At 41.8% G+C, this 21,471-nt stretch overlaps 1 protein-coding gene across 1 annotated transcript in view; it reads right to left on the reverse strand.

Annotated features, from left to right (window-relative positions):
• Positions 1-2,761: 2,761 nt before the first annotated feature.
• Positions 2,762-21,471, reverse strand: part of pdpr (pyruvate dehydrogenase phosphatase regulatory subunit) — a 37,407-nt gene continuing 18,697 nt past the window's right edge. Inside the window, 14 exon segments of the mRNA XM_052028590.1 lie at positions 2,762-4,837; positions 4,840-5,073; positions 5,076-5,094; positions 5,859-6,041; positions 6,602-6,691; positions 7,312-7,406; positions 10,506-10,556; positions 10,559-10,595; positions 10,597-10,618; positions 11,572-11,723; positions 14,340-14,473; positions 19,151-19,306; positions 20,512-20,598; positions 20,601-20,635. Coding sequence (XP_051884550.1) covers positions 4,662-4,837; positions 4,840-5,073; positions 5,076-5,094; positions 5,859-6,041; positions 6,602-6,691; positions 7,312-7,406; positions 10,506-10,556; positions 10,559-10,595; positions 10,597-10,618; positions 11,572-11,723; positions 14,340-14,473; positions 19,151-19,306; positions 20,512-20,598; positions 20,601-20,635 — 1,471 coding nt within the window. The 3' untranslated portion in view covers positions 2,762-4,661.

Below are 21,471 nucleotides of genomic sequence, written 5' to 3' on the forward strand. Positions count from 1 at the left end.
GTCAAGAAGATTTATCCATTTGCAATCTTACTGTCTCCATCATCAAACTTAGGAAGTTTCCCTCATTGATTCCTTACAGCTCTGATATTTCATCCTCATGCTCCAGTGTAAACACCAATCCAGAGTAACAAGGCTGCCAATTTCTGATCCTCAATTATACGATCACATACACGTGCCTTTAAAAGGCTCATTGGGGTCTCTGCCATTCCTACACTTAATACATTTGTAAAATCCTTCAGTGTTGACATAGATGTACCCGAAGGTTTCTGGTATTCACTTTTTGTAGTTATAACTATTCATGTATCCCATTGGTTTTCTTTATTTGTCACTCAGTTCATCCAACTTTTGTTCTCTGCTTCGAGACAAGCTCTTTCTTTTAGCTCAGAGGTCATTGAACTGTGTAATATGCCCCTTAGAGTGCTATGAAGGAACATTTGAGTGGGTTGTAATGTGCAGGACCCAAACATCAGACCCTGGCTCCATCCCAACCTTGCTATTGCCACAACAGTCTAAGTTAATTGATACGCAGGAGAAAAGTTGGAACCTACCTGCCAGCCTCCAGCATTACAGTTTGTGCAAGTTAGGTTTCCATTCCTGCTACTATTTGACCTGCAGGGCCAGCAGGAGCACCTGTACGGGCAATGTGGGGAGGGAGAGACTGATGAGTTACAGAACCACAGCCCAATTCTTTCACTACCTCCACTCTCCACCCCTGACTTTCAAATTTCAAAGGCACCTGGATCCACCTATCTGGCTCCTTGCTTTGCAGTATCTTGTCTAAAGAAGAAAATTTATTATTAGCCAATAATTTGGTGGTTACCAGGGGTGGGTGGAGGAAATGGGCTTGTAACATGGTAAGTAATTCTCTGGATAGCAAAGGTAGACTGGTTCAAGTATCCTATCTACTTTTTTTTGGCCGACACTATCAATATCACAATCAGAACCAGAGTGCTGCAAGCAAATCCAGATTCCGAATGATGCCTCCCAGAATGACTGGATTACATCGCCTCATAAAAGCAAGGCAGAAATCTTGTCCCATCTTCCAAGGGGCATTCAGAGTGACAGGACACCACAGATTAAAATAAACTTTGGGAGGGCTTTGGCTGAAAGTTGGCTCAGTATATCCAGCTTCGTCAAAGTGTTTGATCAAAGTTCTTGAACCACATGGTTCCTCTTTGTTGTGGAAGTCAAATTCTCCACATGGCTGTGTTAAAGACTAACTGCCATTCAAAACCAGGTGTGGAGGGTAACCTTAGAGTGCAATTCGTAATCATCCTACCAATTGACAGACTGTCCTACAGAGACAGCCAGATCTTTCACATGAACACAGAGGTCTTCAAATTGTAAGTCGGTATACCTGTATTTAAACTTAAAAGTGTATGTAATTTAAAGTTGTGCAACAGTTAAGATTTCAATTTAGTATATACTGGATTGTGAAACATATTTGCGGGCAAGTCTTAGCTTTGAGTGGGAGGGACGTACTTAAAACAGGCTCAATGGAAAAACACTGTTTTAGCTTTATTATTCCTCCCATGTCTTTGGTTTACCAACCTTGCATATCCTGGGCACAAAATTCACAAGTAAACACTCTTGGTTTTCAGGATTCATATGCCCAAGAGATAGGTGCATTTGTAAGCCAGCTTTGGCACTATTAACATGTGCACAGTCCAAATTCTCAGTTCCATCATTGTACAGAACTTTTAATGGTTTTTAGTTGTCTTCACCCACAACCACCTCCCTCCACAGCATGGGAGTCAGAGAGAGACAGCACAGAATCAGGCCTTACATCTGCACTGACCGTCAACCCCCATTTACACTAATCCCTTTTTAATCTCTCCACATTCCACTCCCCCCAGGTTCTTACCTACACATTAGGTGCAAGTTACAATGACCCAATAACCGATCCACCTGCACGTCTTTGGGAGAATGTGCAAACTCCATGCAGACAGCACCAAGAGGTCAGATTGAACCCAGGTCTTGCTTCCCATCAAAAGGAGAAAATAACAATTAAAACATGATTGTTGTAAAAGGCTCCCAAGTACTCAGCAAAAATACACTTTTCCACGACCCCATTTGGTCCACCATAACCCAGATCTTCAGTAGTTTCCTTGTTAATGTTCAGCAATATGATGGACCTGTGTTACTGTCCATGAAGTGACAGATCATAAACAATCTGCAGAAAACCATGGAGAAACACCACTCACCCTTAACAAACAGCATGCAAGGAAAGAAGAATCCACGGAGGCCAGCGATGTTTTGAAATATTCTCTATTAAAAAGCAAGAGGTGCAATTTTCTAGTTTTACATTCACTTCATAGAAATAGGATCACTGGAATAGTGACCAACATTAAACACTACAAATTTATGTAAATATGTATAGGTTTTCAAATATATTTAATTCTTAGTACAAATGAGACCCATGATAAATAATATTCTCAATTTTTAAAAAAAATCACAAGAGAAATGCAACCTGAAGTCTCCACTTTCTTCACTTCAGCTAAATTCACAGTTCTTCTCTAATTCAGAGTTAACCTATGCATGCCACTGTACTATGCTGCAAAGTGCAGGAGACTGAGATACTGTACACACAATGAGTTACCAGTATTAGTTTGGACCCACTGACTGAAGAGATGAGTGTAATGAATGCTTGGTTACGAAAGGTTGCTGGAAGACCCTGTGAGACAATGAATCTTACCTCTTCCTCCCCATACACTATGGTCTAGGAAGAAAAACATCAAGCAATTCTCAAACTATATTCTTTGAAATCTTTAAATGAAATTTTTTTAAGCAGAGCTTCAGTGCACACAATAAAATGAATTAATTATTCGAGCAGGAGAAGAGGCTGTGGTGCCTCATCATTACCTGCACACACGTGCAGCAGAGGAATCCCTCTGGAAGGAAAAATAAGCCATAAGGAAAATATATTTTTCTCTTTAAAATTTTTCCATCTGATGTAAAAGTTGCAATAAATGACCTGTCACATGTTAAGCCAAAATGGTACATGCTAGTAGGTTATTCAGTGATAAAGGGCTAGAAGTTTGGCATACTGGTCTCCCCACAGATTCCAGGTATCCCCTATCCACTTCTGGGATGGAGGTCAATTCCAGACTGACCTACAGTCCTCAAACGTTCTGGTCACCAGGCCCTGGCGTCAGCAACTCACCTTTAACAAACATGACAGACACAATACCATGGAAAGGAATCCAACCCTGTTTTCTATATTCCAAGAGTGGGGTGTACTGTTGATTCAGCATCAATGGGATTAGAGTGTACCACATGTTTAGAAGCCAAGATGTGTTGTAATTATGCCTCAACATCTCTCAGAGCATGACTCATGTTTGCCCAGATTCTACAGGAAAAATCACTGAATGAAATCTGTCTACTATAACAAATTTGTATCTTGCATTCTCAGTGAATCTACTTGCCCATTCCAAAACTCCACAAGAGCTGCACATTGCAGTAAATGAATATCTCCATAAATTCAGTCCAAGATACCCAGGCAGAGCTTAATTCTTTGGCATTATTTGAACACAGATGACATTCCCCATCATTTGGAATGATGTCATTGACCATACTAGTGGAAATGATTTTTGTGTAATACCCTAAATTAATCGTAAATCTAACCAGTCAGCAAACAATCAAAAACACTTGCAAAGATATAGCCTTCTCACTAACTGAAGCTTCGTGGCAATAACACCTCTTAGAATCTGCACCCTTGCAAGAGATGCTTTTCTTGGTGAGCATTTCCACCAACTTTGGACCTCATTCTTATTAGGGAGACCAGCAAAATTAACATATAGATAAAACAAACACATATACCCACTAAAATGAACCAAATAGAAGATAGTGATATACCTTGTGCCCATAAATATAGGAAAACCTTTGTTATCTAGTTCCCCTCAGTATAAATTTCCCATAAGACAGATGTCTCACTCATGCTCTGCTTAAGCAACCAATTCAAAAAATTATGTTTACTATATTTTTCACTTCGGGTCAATACAAAGAGATGCTCTACACAAAATAGACATGCATGGGCAAGTTATTGACAGCCAACTAAATATCACTGCAAAGCTCCTAGAATTCTCTTTCGACAATGAGAACAAGGACTCTCAAAATTGAGCCCACCGACACAGAACTGCACAGGAATTATGCAGTGTTGGCAGGTTCTTCATCAAGTGTTTAAGGCTATCTGTATCTAATTGGTTCTTGGAAGCTAAATAAAAATTAGTACAGATCCCAGGAGAAAATAGAATATTTTATCAAGATGCTTCATAACTACCCTCCACTTCATAAATGAATAGCAAGGTAAGTGAGGCTCAGAAGCCTATCAGTGAAAGGATAAGCCTGTACTTGTCACCTGGAGCATATCTCCAAAAACTTAAGTTCATCTGAAAAAAAAAGCAAAGAACCAAAATACCAGGGGCTCCGAATTCTGTTTAAACAAAAATGACGTTAAAAGTAATGCACCAAACCACAGCAGCCTTTTCCATTGTAGGTTAAAGCAAGCAAACCCAAGTTCAGCACCTTGAGGCGCAGAACCATTTTAAAACTGTGCTTAGATACACACAGACAATAAAAGACCAGAGAAATGACTTTGCACGCCAGAAGCCTGTAACAATGGCCTTCAGCCTCCTTCCTGGGGTGTGTGTGATCGACCCATCCTACCTTAATGCTGGAAGGCGCTGCTGTGTCTCATTTCCCTGAAAGCTGCTCAGTTCCATTTCATCCTTCCTCCGCTTCTGGGTAAACAGGGAGCTGAATGGATAAAGTTTGGCCTTGGCACAGAAGCGTTGTCTGGCAATCTCGATCTCATAATCCCCAGCATTGACATACTCTGGGTCACCACCAGTTTGGCCCCAGAGTTTTCTTCATACTGGTGAACAAAGCCCAAGCAAACATGACGGGCCAGTGTGTAACTATAGGCACTGCTGGTCGTCATGCCAACATAGCGGCCATTCCGGTATATGGGCTCTCCCCACCAGGGCCAGAGGTCAAGGTCCATGTCATGATCATCCAAGATAAACATGGTAAAGCGTCGGCAAACTCCTTTCTGTCTTTGCTGTAGCAATGCTCGCGGCCAATAAAGTCAATCCCCTACAATTAAATGACAAGGATCAATGCCATACGAGTATTAGCGTATATGTAACTTCATAAAAATATTCCAATCTACATCTTGTTGTCCACTACCCTTTTTAGAAGAATTCATATTGACTAGATCACATCCTCAGTGAAGCTCAAAAGATGCATGTTGGCTCATCTCCAACACCTCAGGAGCCCCCTATCCCTGCCTGCTGGACCTTCCATTGTCCTTTCTCCACACTCTGTACCAGTCTGATGAGGAGATGAGGTGAACAGATTCACAGCCAAGCTGATACAGGACCAAACTAGAGCACCATGGTGGATAGGCAGAGTAACCTACCCCACTCACCAGTGGCGCACAGTGGCTGCTGTATTCTTATTCAACCATGCTATTCCGACAGTACCTCCCAAACCTTCAACCTCTATCACGAAGCAGCAGTAGGGCTTCAAACACATGAACTCACCACCACCTGCAGATTCCCCTCCAAGTTCACACCTACAGCATTGTGGGAGCTCCTTCAATGGAAGGGCTACAGTGGTTCAAGCAGCAGCTCAGAACCACCTTCCCAAGGGATAGGCATTAAATACTGGCCCTGACAGCAATGCCTAGGTCTATGAAAATTGATAAATACATTTTAAAATGTACACAAAGTAAGTACACATATTAACCAACTGAGCACCTTCCATTAAATTTAACCCAATCAAATGCGTCTTTTCTGGAAAAGAATTTAAATGGTTAAAATTCACATCTAGTTAAAAATCCTTGTAGGAACAGTCACCTTGTCAAATTTGACTCTGAATTCACGACCACACTCCAATGGTGTTGATAAAGCATCCAGGTCCTGACCCCAAAATGCAAAGAACTTTTCGATCCTGAGGCTGCGCAGTGCATAGTAGCCAGCATTCCGGATTCCATACTTCTGCCCCACATTCATGATTTCGTTATAGACGTGAAGTGCGTACTAGAAAATGGAGCAGAAAAGTTGGAGCAGAAAAGTCAGAGCGATTGGTTGCCACTGCTGCATCTCATCAAGCTGCCCAATCCCGATACAGTATAGTGTACATATGCAAGCAGAGACTTCCCTCCACTAGCCCATTCTACATGCTAAGTGTGAACCAAGACAACTGCAGAGAGATTGTTCAGCAATGCCAAGCACCATTATGAAGTACAATTCTTGATATATCTAATGTCGTAGATTTTCATTTACTGCCAATGGTCACTGGAGCAGGAACTCGACCTGATTTTTTTTAAACCTCCCCACAATCCAGCCCAAGCCATGAATTTCAATTAAAGTGCCTTGACTGCCAGGTCAGTGTTGATTAACAGCACGAGTTGGGATAAAACTGCTCCAAGTGGTTCTCTGCTTTCCCCACTGAAGCATGTGCATCCCTTCACATATGCCAAATCTTTGTGTAATATTCTCATTGATAAATAGCTCCAATTTACATCAATGCAAACAGACCCAATAATAAACCAACATAAGTAACACTTTATTATTAGACTGAGGTGACTAACACTCACCTCGATGGGAATATACAGCATGAAACCAGGTTCTCCTGTGTGCGTCATACTCATCACCCGAATACCATTGGCGTAACCAACACTCATCTCCTGTTAAATGGAGGAAGGGTAAATACCAGCACACTCCACTTTCAGCATCACCATTCTCATTAAAGACACACAGTTGATAAATATGCCTGTCCAATCCCAATTGCAATACACCCACTGACAAGTTTCCTACCAGATCTTAACTTTTGAAATCAAGACATGGAAACCTAATCCTGCTGTATTAATGAGGAATAGCAAATAACAGTCTCCTTCTTTTCCAAGTCTCCGACACAATAAATACAATAATCAAGAAGGATTCCCCCCCGAGGACAGTGGAGTTGTAGGCTTGTAGAACAAATAGAAATTAGCACCATGCTGCACTGTGTTATATTCACTGACATAAGATAACTTAAACCAAATACACAGGCTCATTCCCTTCACTGCAAATCATAGATTAAAACTGAGTGCATTACTGTGACCGGTTGTGCAGACATGGTATCTGGCAGGCAACTGTGAAAAACCGTCTCAAATAGTAACTGGATAGGAGAACAATGTGAAGTACTGGGCAAGACTTCAATTTCTGAGAGGGCCATTTGATGACAAATTTCATTCCAAATAGGTAGACTAAAGCCTGTTCTTTGATGACTCTCGGTACATGCCAATGATTTGTTTCTTTAACCCACCTTGCAGAACAGCGAGGGGAAGTGATCTGGAGTCATTGGGACATAAGACAACTCAGAAAGGACATCCATTGCACGGGGACCAATCAAGTTCAGTGCTGGAGAGGAAGAGAATAACTTCATCATTAAAATAATTGGTTCCCCTGCACTAATACCCCAAGACCCACAATTCTGATCAGCTTTGCCTGCTGGATGATCATGAGCCAATATGAGGCACTTTTTAGTACCATTGCAAGGTGTCATGAACTTGGGACATCTCTGCTTTGTAAAGGGTATAGGGAAAGGCAAACTAAACTTTGATACTTCAAAGGAAGTCCAACATAAGCCCAAGGAACAGGATCTCATCTTCCACCTAGGCATGTTACAGCCATTAGCCTCAATGCTGAGTTCAACAATTTCAGACAACCAGCTCTTCCAGTTTTTCTTGAAATTGGCCAGTTGAATCTCTAACGTTACTGAATTCTAATGAAGGGTCATTGACTTGAAACATTAACTCTATTTCTTCTCCTCAGATGCTGCTTGATCTATGTTTCCATCACTAGTTTAAACACATTCTGGTCATCATTTATTTGAGATCATTTTCTCAAATTACCCATTCAGTATCATTTATTGTTACATAAACCTCTATGAGATAACTTTTCAGTTTCTTCCTCCCAATTTCTAGACCCATGCCATTATGAAGCAGCAACTCATAAGCAAAATGCTGGAATCTGACATAAAAAAAATCTGGCAACAGAGTGCTTAGAAAATCATGAATAGGCATGGTTTATGAAGGATTTGGGGGTTCAATTAGCATTGTAGACACATGGAACCAATGGATATAGTTTGTCTGGACCTTCAGAAAACATAACATAGCACATAAAAAGTTGCCACATAAAACAAGGGCCTATAGTGTTTGGTTATAGCATGTTAGCATGAAAAGACAATTGGAATAAAAGACAGAAATCAGTCAGGATTAGTGGGTCATTTTCAGAAGTCAGACTGTTACTGTTGTTGGGAGTGCCAGAGGGATCAGTTGTAGGCCTCAACAATTCTGAATGTGCAGAAAACGAAGGGATATGGATCTTGTAAAGGCAGAAGGGATTAGTTTAGTTAAGCATTTAATTAGTTTGACACAATATTGAGGGCAGAGGCCTGTTCCAGTGCTGTACTGTTCCATGTTAACAATTCCCAATTAATATGAATGACAGATGAAAACATGTCACATGTCGAAATACTGCTGATGACACAGTGCTGGGTAGGAGAGTGAGCTGTAAGGCACAGACTGCAAAAGACAGATTACCCAAGTGGGAGGAGTGCGGTAGACGAAGTACAGTTTGGGAAAAATGTGAGATGATGTACCTCAATTGAAAGAATAGGAAAGCATTTTTCTTTAAATGTGAGAAGATAATAAATATTTCTGTACAGAGTGATCAGAGTGAACCAATTTAAGTAAACATGCAAATGCAGTAAGCAATTTTGGAGGTAAATGGTATGCTGGCTCTTTTACCAGATGATCGGAATACAACAGCAAGGAAGCCTTGGTGAGACTGAGGCTTTAGTGAGATAGCACCTGGAACACTGTGTGCAGTTTTGATCACTGTTCCTGAGCAACACTGTTCTCAGAATCCAGACCACGTAGGTCTGGATTCAAAACTAATTCCTGGGATGAAGATTTTTTCTACAAAGAAACAATTGAAATATGGCCTATACTTACACCAAACTTATTAGGAGGTGAAGTAATTAAAAAGACACAAGCTCTGAATGGATTGTCGATGCCACAAGGTTGTTTCCTTGTGGTGGGGCAGCCTTAAACTCTGGAACTCTTCCTGTCTCAGGATAGAAAACGGGTTATTTTGGTCAGCGATGAGGGCTGTAAATCTTAGAATTCTCTACTTCAGAGAGCTGTCAATGCTCAGTTAAGTATACTGAAAGGGGCTCTCTGCAAATTTTTGAACAGTAAGATCAGGGAACATGGCTATTGGCAGGAAAATGGACTTAAGAAATAGGATAATCTACAATTTTATCGACTGATGCAGGAGTCATTAAGGGTATACACCTGCTTCAGGTTCTTACACTACCATAAACTACAGCACAACTTGAACACACCCACCAACCAACTCCTCCTCCTCAGCGACTTGTACTTATCCAGGATTCAGTGCTGTATTGGATCTGTGTACTGGCTACTTTGTGCACGTGTAAAAAAAAAAAGTGAACTTTTGCATTGTGACCAGGCTGCTGCTTAAACTTGTTTCCTCAGACAAGAGCTAGAAAACAAGCTCAGGTTTTCAGTTCCCTATTTATGAGTAACCCTGCCGTGCTGGTAATAAGGGATGAACTTCTGTCGACAGGGAACAAGTCCCCAATATATTCATTACTGTATTGGTCAGTCAGGACAGGGCCTTTAAATAACAATAACTGCACCAGTCTTAAATAGTGGTTCACTGGGTTACCATAAAACAGAGTGCAGCAGATTGGGAGGATTGTTGTCTATCTAACAGACCAGCAGCTCAGGGAAGCAAAAATTAACCCTGTATTAATGCAAAGTTAAAAGTGGTAAACAAGAATGAGGAATTACTTGGAAAGAGTCTAGATTCCTTGTTTAACATGTGGACACGGGAGACTGCAGATGCTGGAATCTGGAGCAATAACAAAAGGCGCTGGAGGAACTCAGCGGGTCAGGCAGTATCTATGGAGGGAAATGATCCATTTCCTTCCATAGATGCTGTCTGACCCACTGAGTTCATCCAGCACTTTTTGTGTTGCGCCTTGTTTAAACATTCCTGTGTGATCAGCTGCTGCTGAGCAGATAGGTGAAACACACCGTACTGAATGTCAGATAGGGGTTTCAAGCAGCCTCCTGCTGCCTCCATGAATGAAGAATGTCATTCACCCACCCTCTCTGGTACAGTTCTAGAACTAGTTCTCGAATGGCACATAATTAACCAAAAAAGACCAATTCCGTGATTGTTAAGCTTTTATTTTCTCCCAGCGGTTAGTTTGTAAATCACTCTCTAGCGCCAGGCACTACCTAGTCACTTCAGTGAAATTCTGAGAGAGCTTTTATTCCCCCAAGCAGTATAACTGTAACAGCTCAAGATCAAGAATACAAGTTGTTCAGGAAATGCCCCCGGAAAGTAGCTGAGTGACAAATGTGGCATAACCACTCAGAACAGCTGTCATTTGTGGTGCGCGACTGTCCCCTGTGCATGCAGTACCTGTGTACTTCCAGGTTACATCCTCAAGGTGCAGCTGATTGTCTCTGGGATATGCTGTTTGAGCCAAGACCAACAATGTACCTGCTGGTCCTGTGGGGGAAATGATGAAGAAACTGGAAAAAAAAACAGCATGCAAGTTAAATTCCACGCTGTGATAAGGAGCATCAACACAAAACACCACCTCTGTCCTACTGCCAATAAGTGTGGAAAAGAATAAACATCTTATTTTCTGCAGTTATTTTGGTCTCCAGACATTCTATCTTGGGCCTCTGCTATTACTTGAATACTCAGTGCCCCTGAACATAAGCACTCATCCCATCTGTACTTTTCGTTCTGGTACAAAACCTCTCTTCATCTATGTAAATTAGCAAAAAAAAAACTAAATTGCAACACAATGCACCAAAACCTGACAAAAACAAGGAACCAGCTGCGTAATTTTCAAACCAGCTGGCCATAAATTAATGAAAAAATTAAATTTACAGTCTGACAAAAAAATCCAAATATAATGAAATGTTTAAAGAATGATACATTTTACTCCTTTTTTGGGCAGAGGGCTCAGCTCTCCAGAAATGAATTCAGTAACTCCATTACAGTGAGCCTGGTTTCTTACTGGCAAATGCCAGGGTAATGTACTGGAATGTGATGATGTGGCTAAATAAAACAAGGTGCCAGCAACAGGCAAGCTCAACTCAGCTTCGTCTTAGCAGAATTCTCTGTTCAGCAGGTCAGAACATGGCAAGCTGGCATTGAGAGTCATATTCTGCAGGAAGTGCAGAGTGAATGTAGAGGACCAGAGAAAAAAATGCAGCAGCTTTAGGACACAAGTTGGATACATGGTCTGCTGTTCCAACACAAGGTTGATCTCTTAAATTCAACCTAATCAAGCAAACCAGGAAAAATTTTCTACCCTTGGCATTGAGTTTAGTTCCCAAGTCAAACTGCAAAACAACCCCACTCTCTCCTAGATTCTTTCAGCCACTGTATGATAAAGCTGTAGCCCTGATATGCAATAGTCTCTTAAGTTTGCAGCACGTGTATCCCCATGTGCAGACATTTGAACAACTACCTGCGTTTGCTGAGCCGCACAACACTGCAGTCATTTCTGGTAGCCCACCCCGATCGTTCAGCATTCCTGTGTGTACAATGTGGTCCCACGGGAACATCTAAGTCATTGGAGCAGAGGTGCTGCAAAATCTCGAGCGCCTGGTCACCTGAGGACTGAATTAAATGGTCAAATTGTAACGCACACGAACGTGGGAATTGGAATAATTCCCAATTTTTTTGTTAGGTAGATTTTCATGGTGCCAGAAAGAAAAAAAAATGAACTGGTTCAGAATCTAAAGCTGTGTGCAAAAAAAAATATTGCAAGACTTGATGCCTCAATTTCACGTATCAATTACAGGAATGTGCAACCACCCTGACCAACATTTCTGCCTCAACCACCAGCATCAGAAACTGCTACACTGGGAAGAGTATCTGGGGCCTTCCACTACAAGATCTTGCTTTTCACAAAATGACTGCCACTTCTACCAACAAACCGTCACTGTATGTTCTTGACAGAGTAGTTTTAAGTTAGTAAAGAACTGCACAATGTTCTCAGTCAGGACAGTTGGGTCCACAATGTTAGGTGCAATGCAGAGGTAAATTCTGGTGCAGTTCTGTTACACGTACTTCAGTATAAGAGGAAAAACAAAATCAAAATAACCCAAGTAATCATCGCACAAACAAGGAACAGAGCTATATGAAAAGTTACACAAAGACTCTTAAAAGGCATTTTTTAAAAATCTGAGTGCATTTTATTCTCTTGGAGTCTTGTGACTGATGAGTGGCCACTTCACTGACCATGCGAATAGAAACAGAGGAGGGGACAGTGGGAGAAGGCAGCAAATGACACAGCAGTCAGACATATCTTTGTTGTGGAACATTTCTACCGTTTATAAAGATGAATGAGTGACACCAAAGGCAGCTAATCAGGGATGACCAATAGTTTGTGAAGGATAAAGTTTAACAGAATTATTCAGGAAAATAATGAGAATGGAATGGAGGCATTTGCTGAGGTCAAACCAGGTGAGAAATTAAGACTCGTGTGTATAAAAAGGAATATAGTTGCCATGATTTAAATGACACCAACCAACTAGAGATGTGACTATGGTACAATGTTTTCGACATGTACTAATTTAAGTAGAAGACATCTACTTTTATGTGTGTATATTTGAGAAACAGTCACCATGACCATGAAATAAGCAAAAAAACCTCTCAATAGCCCAAAAAAGTCTCAAACGTGTGTATTATATTTCCACAACAAATGCACAACTGGACACCAATAGACACACAGGCCTCGTGAATACAAGATTGAGTTCATATGCTAGATGGTGTTTACTACTCATTTTTTATTTACTAACCATAAATGCAATTAGCCACATCTGGATACTCAATTAACACATGTGCTTAATGTACTGGATGATATTGGCATAAAAGAGTGGATGAAAGCACATGAAGCAGTGCTTGGGTCTGAATTATTTTACAGATTGCTACGATACGGCTGGTGCTGTGGAGTAGAGACCTGGGACCAGGAGCTCATTATCTAATTGAGTTTTATAAGTACGTAAGGAATGGTATTTGTCAGCTTAGGAGGAATGCCAGACTGAAGTGGACTGAAATCTAAAACAATCAGTGGAATGTCAGATGGTTTCTGGAATCAGTTAAAGATAAAAAAAATGCTGAGAAAAATATACCACGCACAAACAGATTTAAGAAACAGTGAGTTCTAGGAGTACTGATGTAAGGTAGGGACCTCGCACAGCTATAATGCAGCACAGGAGGTATTTGTAAACATGGGAAAAACTGTTCAATGAGTACAGGATAATGTTTAGGCTCGCTGGAATAGTTTGTGCAGTTTCTAGAATCCCATTCTAGGGAAGTTATTACAACCTTGGGAAGGGTAGGAGAAACATTTGAACAAATACCATGAATGAAGCATTATAGAATGTTCAAAAAGTTCTTCCACTGCAACAATGTGTTTGGGTGGGATTTATTAAAGACTTAAGAATTTTGAAAAGGTTGTGGTAGGCTAGATAAGAACCAGTACTTGCAATTCTCTAGTCCTCTAGCACTGCCCCTAAATGGAAGATCATGGCCAGTACATCTGTAACTTCCACCTAATTTTCCCAACAAAGGACACGTCACATCTGGACCTGGTGACTTATCAACTTTCCTGCGTAAGCTCTGCTTTAATTTTTCATCACTCTTGTATCACAGCCATCTCTCTTTTACTGTGACAAACTAGTTACCTACTATGTTTTCATACTAGTTATCAGCCATGCGCTGTCTCAATAAAGTGAAGTCCACTTTTGTAGCTTAGCCTCATTTCTCCATTTACTACCCATTTATACACCTATCAAAGATGTTCACTTTTGTGCTAGTTATTGCCTACTCTCTCATTCTTTCTTTGTCCTTATTTCTTTTACCGATTCCCCTGACAGCTTTCTATATTCAGCCTGGTGCCCAGCCAGTGAGAATGCAGCTAACTGTTCCACTGACTTTTCAGCTACAGTTATCTTTTAAGTCTGTATTTATAAAGACTCCTATTTATGATACCCTTGTGGGACTTCGCCAATTTTGAAAATTCACATTTTCAACCGTTTATCACATTCCGTTTATCTGAACACCCTGGGATTTTCTTGATCCATCTGTTTCAGACGAAAGGTTTAGAAGGTCATGGGCCAAATGCTACAAATGGGATTAGCTTGGATGGGTATCTTGGACGGCATGGACCAGTTGGGCCAAAGGGCCTGTTTCTGTGCTGTATAACTCCATGAACTCTATGAAACTTACACTAAGTTCAAACTTGGTGAAAGATGACATGTCAATTACACAAACAGCCTCCTTGCAGCATGTAACCTCTGCTCCAACAATGTCAAACCAATCAGGTTTGTAGAAGGTCTTCCTCTGGTCCAATTCCAGCAAATCTGGAAAGATAAAAGAAGGAATTTCAGACACAGATTTCAGGTTACGCATGTGCATAAGAAATAGGAGCAAGAGCAGCCCACTCTGTCTGCCCCACCATTCAACGTGATCATGGCTGATCTGTCCCAAGCTTCATGTCCCCTTCTGTGCTGGTCCTTCATAGCTCATAATTCCCTGATCTTTCAAAATTATATCCAAGTCCTCTTTTAAATACTCTAATGATCCCCTTCACAACCCTCTGAGACAGATAATTCCAGAAATCACCGTCCTCAGCAAGAAGTTCGTGCACCTTAGTGGAGCAGACAAGGATACAGATAACAAGAAATGAGACTGAGACAACAGACTGATGTAGGACATCAGAGCTATATTGCTCAGTGATAAAAGGTAGAATCATTGTAAACCAATGGTCTCAGTAGTGGGTCCATTCCCATTCTATGTATGTATGCGATTTAAAACTTGGATATATGCAGCATTATTTAATTTTCCAAGAAGATAAAAACAGGGTTGATAAACAGCAAGGATTGTTAGAAAAACTTCCAGAAGCAGAATAGCCAGATGGCAGGTGTGATTTAGAGGTCCACAATGTCCTACAATGTCCGCCAATAACTCCCTCATAGTTTTGTGGCTGCAACTTACAGCACTTGCTGTCCAACAATGAGACTGGTGAACCCCAACTAGGTGCACTCTTTGCCATGTGGCATTCATTGGTGCATTGGAGGGTCACATGCCCAGCACGACCCAGCCTTATGCACACTGATGTGAACTTCCTTCGTTGCACAAGTGATTGACTGGAAACCCTTGGTGATCTCGTTCGGCTGTCCTTTGGCTGTAGAGTGGCCTCATTTTGTCCCTCTTTGCAAATGAATTCATAACTGAGAGACATCACGAGGGTTGCACGTCAACAATCACGCAGGAAGGGGAAGTGGGAAAAACTTTTCGAAATATTTTTAAAACCATGGCTGGCTTCTGCATTCATTTAATTTTTTTTGTCCAAAATAGCTCTGCCTTGCTGGCTTGTATTTTGAGCAAACATATGGGCAATGTTCACTAAATTCAGTTCCCCGACCCCTCCACTCAGGACCCAGACTGAGACAAGAGGCCCTGGGATCTTCATTACCCAAAGTCCTCTCCCCATCCCACTGTCCAGCTGCTCAAAGAACCCTGGGTGGAGCTGGTTCACTGGACAGAGAGTAGCTGCACGCCGACAAAGACCGGGAGTTTCCTCCACCTGGCGGTACTGCAAGCTTAAGTGGGTTCTTCAGAAGGCTGTCAACTGGAAGGTAGCCAGCTCACCGATCAGCGGTCATTCCACCAATCCATCCACCTGCCCATCAGAAACAGAGGCAAGCACTTGCACTTACTCCCCAACTGCCAGTGCACCGATCAGATGATCCAGCCAAACGCAGGTATATTCATTTCCTGGGATGTGGCATCACAGGTAAGGCCATTCACTGCCTTCTCTGAATGCCCTTAAGCCACCAGTGTTCTTCTGATGAAAGTACTCTCACCATCCTGCAGGTAAAGTGCTCCAGGATTTAGACCCAGCAACAGTGAAGGAACAGTGGCATATTTCCAAGTGGGGAAGGACAGGTAGCGCTGCCCCATATACCTGCTGCCTCTGCCCTCTTAGCGGAAGAGGTATGGTCTCGGGGTGCTACTGTGAGGACCCTAATTGAGTATTTGGCCAAGCGTGACATCAAGGAGCATTAGTTAAACCAAAGTCAAAAGCATCAAAGAGAAAACATTCCAATAGTTGGGAGTCATACCTCACACAAAGGAAGACAGTCTTGGGACTGGTGTCAATCATCCCTGCCCCAAGACAGGACTGCAGAGATTCTATAGGGCAGTGTCTTAGGGGTCCACTAACTCAGGTGCTTCATCATCCTCCATAGGATGTAAGCTGAATGTTCGCTAATGAATTGCATCATGTTTAATTCTATTCACAGTTCCTCAGTGAATGAAGCAGTTCAAGCAGGCACGTAGCAAGAATTAGACAACAATTGGCACATGGATGATAAGTAGCAAGTAACATTTGTGACACAAGACTATCTGTCAATGACCATCTCCAACTAAAGATAGTCTAACCACCTGCCTCGACATTCAGCACCATGAACCTCACCTCTAAGTTCCGCTCTTCAATCCATGATTGGGCTGTGGCTGGGGATGAAATATGGAACCTAGAGTGGTCCTGACAAGCCCAAACTGTGCATCTGTGAGCAGTTGTTGGTGAGTAAAGCGCTGCCTGATCATACTTTTGACAACAACATCACCACATTGTGGTTGACTGACTGGGTGGTAATTAGCTGGACTGAACTTGTCCATTTTGTGGACAGGACATACCTGGGCAATTTGGCAGTGTTGTAACTAGACTGGAACAATCTGCCTAGAATTCTGTAGTGGAAATCTTCAATAGTACAACCAAAATGTGGTCAGGTCCCTTATCAATTACTGTATCCAGTGGTCTCAGCCATTTAACGATATCATGTGGAATGAATCAAATTAGCTGAAGACTAGTTTTTGTGATGGTGGATACCTCAGGAAGCAGCTGAAGTAGTTAATCCACTTGACAGTTTTGGCTATACATGGTTACAAATGCTTCAGCACTAACAAGTGGGGCCCTACCCTCAGAGAGAGTGAGGACAATCTTGGGACTGCCTCTTATTGTTAGCTGTTTAATTGTCCACCATTCATGACTATATAATAGGACTGCATAGTTTTGATCTGCTCCACTGGATGTGGGGTCATTTAGCTCTGTATATTGTATTCAACCATTTAACACATGCAGCCCTGTAATGCAACTTCACACATTGGAATTCATTTCTCGATATGCTCAGTGCTGCTCCTGTCACGACCTGCACTCCTCAGAGTTGATCTTCCATCTGATTACAATGGCAGAACAAGGAACGTGCTGATCCACGAGGTTATCGATTGTGGCAGTGTGCTTTTCTGCTGCTGATAGTCCACAGAGGCTCATGGTTGCCCTGTTTTGAGCTTCCAGATCTGAGTCTACCCCACTTAGTCCTGTATAAGAGGACAGGATTTTGTCTCTGGAAGGACTGTATGGTGGTCACTTCTACCAATGCTTGGAAAGGCAGATGTCCGGAATACAGACACATTGGTGAGAACAAGACCATGTAGGTTTAACCTTAATATTGGTCAGCTCACTATTTGCAGCAGACTCAGTCAGCCAGCTCTGCACACTAATTGATAGAAAATCAGGAGAAATACTTAAATTAACTGAGACTGGGCTTCAAATACATAATTATCATCACAAGGTACAAGATGGCGATTACTTCAGGAAAGAAAGTATGAAAAATCATATTTTAACTTACAAACATATGCTCCAAACAAAATCATGAATGACTTTGATGGAGTGAATAGGGTTAAACTGCTTCTCGTGGTGGGGGGGTTGGTAACTGGCTAAAGATTTCATGAATCGGCAAAAGAACTCAAGAGGCAACAGGTAGAAATGCCATTGTGTTCAACAGCAGAGAATTTGTGGAGAGTAGTTGGGGCAAAGATCATGGCACCTTTTAACAGAAACTTGGATAAAGAGCTGAAAGACAAGAAGTGTACAGTTTTGTACAGAGAGAGTGGATCAGTAGGAGTTTGGTTTGATTGTTCCAGTAAAGGGATACAACTCCAGTGGGGCTTCCTATGCTGCATATGTTTACTGCAGATGGAGCAGGACAACATTCAGAGTCCGCTAGAATAGACCATCTGGAGCAGCAATAGAAACTGGATCAGAGTTTAGTATTCATGTGGACAAACAATGTTAATATCAAATTACATCTGAGTGACTGCAGCTTTTATTACATTTCCAGTTGCTCGAAAGGGCACGTACAAGTTTGAAATAGTTTATCTGATGCAGTGGAAACTGGAAAGGTGACAAGTACTTAATTTGAAAACATTGGACAGGCTAGCACAGAGCAAAAATAAAAGCCAAGGACATTACCTTCAGGACTTAAAAGATGGTAACACAAAAACAGACAAAGCAACTTTTTCAGACCTTGGTCACATTACACTTTTTTTGTCTGGAAAGGTGCCAGCTCGGACTTAATGGTAGTGCTATCGCCTTGGAGTCAGGAGAATAATGGGTTCAAATCCCATTCCAGAAACTTGAGCACAAAAGTTCGGCTAACATATCATATAGTACTGAGGAGTGCCTCACACCTTCGGGTAAGACATTAAAATATATGTACTGACGGTTGAATATACAAGGTCCCATTGGCACAGTACTGAAAGCAGAGAGCTCTCCTTGGTGTCTTGACAATGTTTTATCTTTGACCCAACACCACTAAAACAGACCATCTCATTATTGCTTTGCTACTTCTGCAACATTGCTGCACATCAATTATCTGCTGCCCTTCCTTCATTGCAAGAGTCTGATTCATGACAACACTTCATAAATCCTTAAAAGTCTGAAGAACTCATTTTTGGATGAGCCAAGCCACTGAACATTTTATAAAAAATACAATTCATACTTAAACTAAACTACATTAGGTCCCCTCTGCAGAGTCACATAGTAGTTAACAGTGAAGCTGTGAATTCTGAATAGCAACATTAACTGCAGATCTTTGCTAGAGTTCCATGTAACTACCCAAAGCCACATCCAACAACAATGCCAACACCAGCAAAGCTTGTCACTGTAAAGAGCAAGGTGCATGATGTGCCCTCACCTTTCCCAGGAGGAACAAAATGTTTGGCTCTCTCAAAGCCATGCTTTTCCATCCAGCGAGCACCCTGTGCATCCAAACGATCGTACAAGGGAGAAGTCCTGAGCTGTCGGCCAGTTTGGAAATCCCAGCGGGGAACCTTCAGTTCGTACATTAGAGCTACAATTTAAAAAGGGAAGAAAATGTGAAGAGTGTTTCAACAATTTCCAGACCCAAGGTTGCCACCTGGAACCCAACAAGAGTTATAGCGTGCAGACCACACAAGAAGTCTGCAAGTTGAAATGATGCACAAGTTATGTTTATCAACAGTGGTCTACGTGAATAAAACTGCAAACTATTAGTGATTTTCAAAACGGAAGCACTGAACACTTCAGGTAAGTCAATTCCTTATCCGGGATGTTAATGTCCATCAACTTAAACAGATCAAACATCATTGCACTGCATCATTACAGAGAGGAAATAATATTGACTGGTTTCTCTTTCCACAGATACTGCTCAAACTCCACAATTACAGTATTTATTACAAAGAAACCCTTTCATTTCTACCTTTATTTCCTTTCATTCCTTTCTTACCTCCACCAAAGGGGCAGGCTGGAATTCTTTTATATCAAACAACAGATAGAATTGGATTTGGAAATTGGTTTATTATTGTCACAGGTGCCAAAATACAGTGAAAAAGCTTTTGTTTGCATGCCATACACAAGTACATCGAGGTAATAAAAGAAAAATAGAATGCAGAATATAGTGTTAGTTACAGAGATAGTGCAGTGCAGGTAGACAAATAAAGTGCAAGGGTCACGACGAGGTAGACTTGGAGATCAAGAGATCATCTTTTAACACGAGAGGTTTGTTCAAAAGTCTGATAACAGCAGGATAGAAGCTGTCCTTGAGCCTGGTGGTATGTGCTCTCAAGCTTTGTATCTTCTGCTCGACAGGAGGTGGGACAAGAGAGAATGACCAGGGTGGGAGGGGTCCTTGATTGCATTGGCTGCTTTCCCGAGGAAGTGGGAAGTGTAGGCGGACACTCAGAGCTACACTGGGACACTTAACATTGGTGGTTGGGGCAGCAGAGGTGACTGACTCAATCTGCTTCTGTTCTTCTTCCTGCAGGACAATGGAAGCTGAACAGAATTCTGGAGTTCAGCATGTGAATAACAGACAGGAGCCCTGAATTCCACAACCCCACTTTCCTTCTATGTAGCTATACTAAAACACAGCAGCACATCAACCAAACCTTCCTCTTCCTAGATTCGCCACCCAGCCAGTGCTGTTATAGTCAGAGCTAATGGCCTCTGATTGCATTATCATGCAAGTTCCTGCTTCAAACACTCTTCATTTACACATCAGCTGTCTGTGGGACTTACGCATCACCTCCATGACACGATGTCGAAGGAATGTACGGCTGCTCTGGAGCACTCCAAAGCGTTTGATGTCTAACGGCCAAACATTTGCTGAGGGTATCCGTGGACCATCCATTCAGCCAAGTATCTGCAGAGAAAAAGAAAACACTGGGTCAAAGGCAAGCAATAGAAATTTGGCTGCTGATCGACAACAGTAGCAATTGTTTGTTGCACACAATTTCCAAAGTTTAGTTCCACTGAAGTTAAAAAAAATCACTGAAGCAGTTGTTGACCAAATTGCCTACCTGAGCAATACTTATCCTTCCATCCCAAGCCACCACAGATAGTAACCACAGATAAACCCAACCATATTCACTGCAAACTCAGATTCATCCATCACAACAGTACCAAGCTCAAAATATCAATAAAGCACTATGTTTTAGCCTCTTTAATCTAGGTGAACCTAAGAACTGGATTCACTGAAGGTACCAATAATCCAGCATGCTTGGGACTTTGGTGGTGTTGGACTAGCAGATTTTCCGGTCTAATGGATATTATTGCTATTAATACCAAAACATTGTTTTACATGTTACACAGTAGTACAATAAATTTTCCAGTGAATCCAGTGAATGGGAAATATACAAGCAATCCAGACCCCAGCTCGGCCAGAGACCTACCCATGTTCCTTTTCTCTATAGTCCAAGCCTGGCTCCAACTGCACACCCAGCCCACAGTCCAAACCCTGGGCCCAGCCACACTTCTGGCCCCTCCTCTGGTTGCACATCCCACTCGCACCTCAGACCCAGTTCACATTCCGGATTAATGACTGACCCGGAACATCAGGATTTCTGAACAATGGAGTTTTACTCAACCTATAACTAAAGGGGAATTGCTCAAGTAAGGACACAGGTGTGCTTTTACTCTATATAAGTGCCTATTATAAATCTCTATAAGACATTCAGACAGGTACATGATAGAAAAGGT

This window comes from Pristis pectinata, chromosome 13 (genome assembly GCF_009764475.1).
Source record: "Pristis pectinata isolate sPriPec2 chromosome 13, sPriPec2.1.pri, whole genome shotgun sequence".
Lineage (NCBI taxonomy): Eukaryota > Metazoa > Chordata > Chondrichthyes > Rhinopristiformes > Pristidae > Pristis > Pristis pectinata.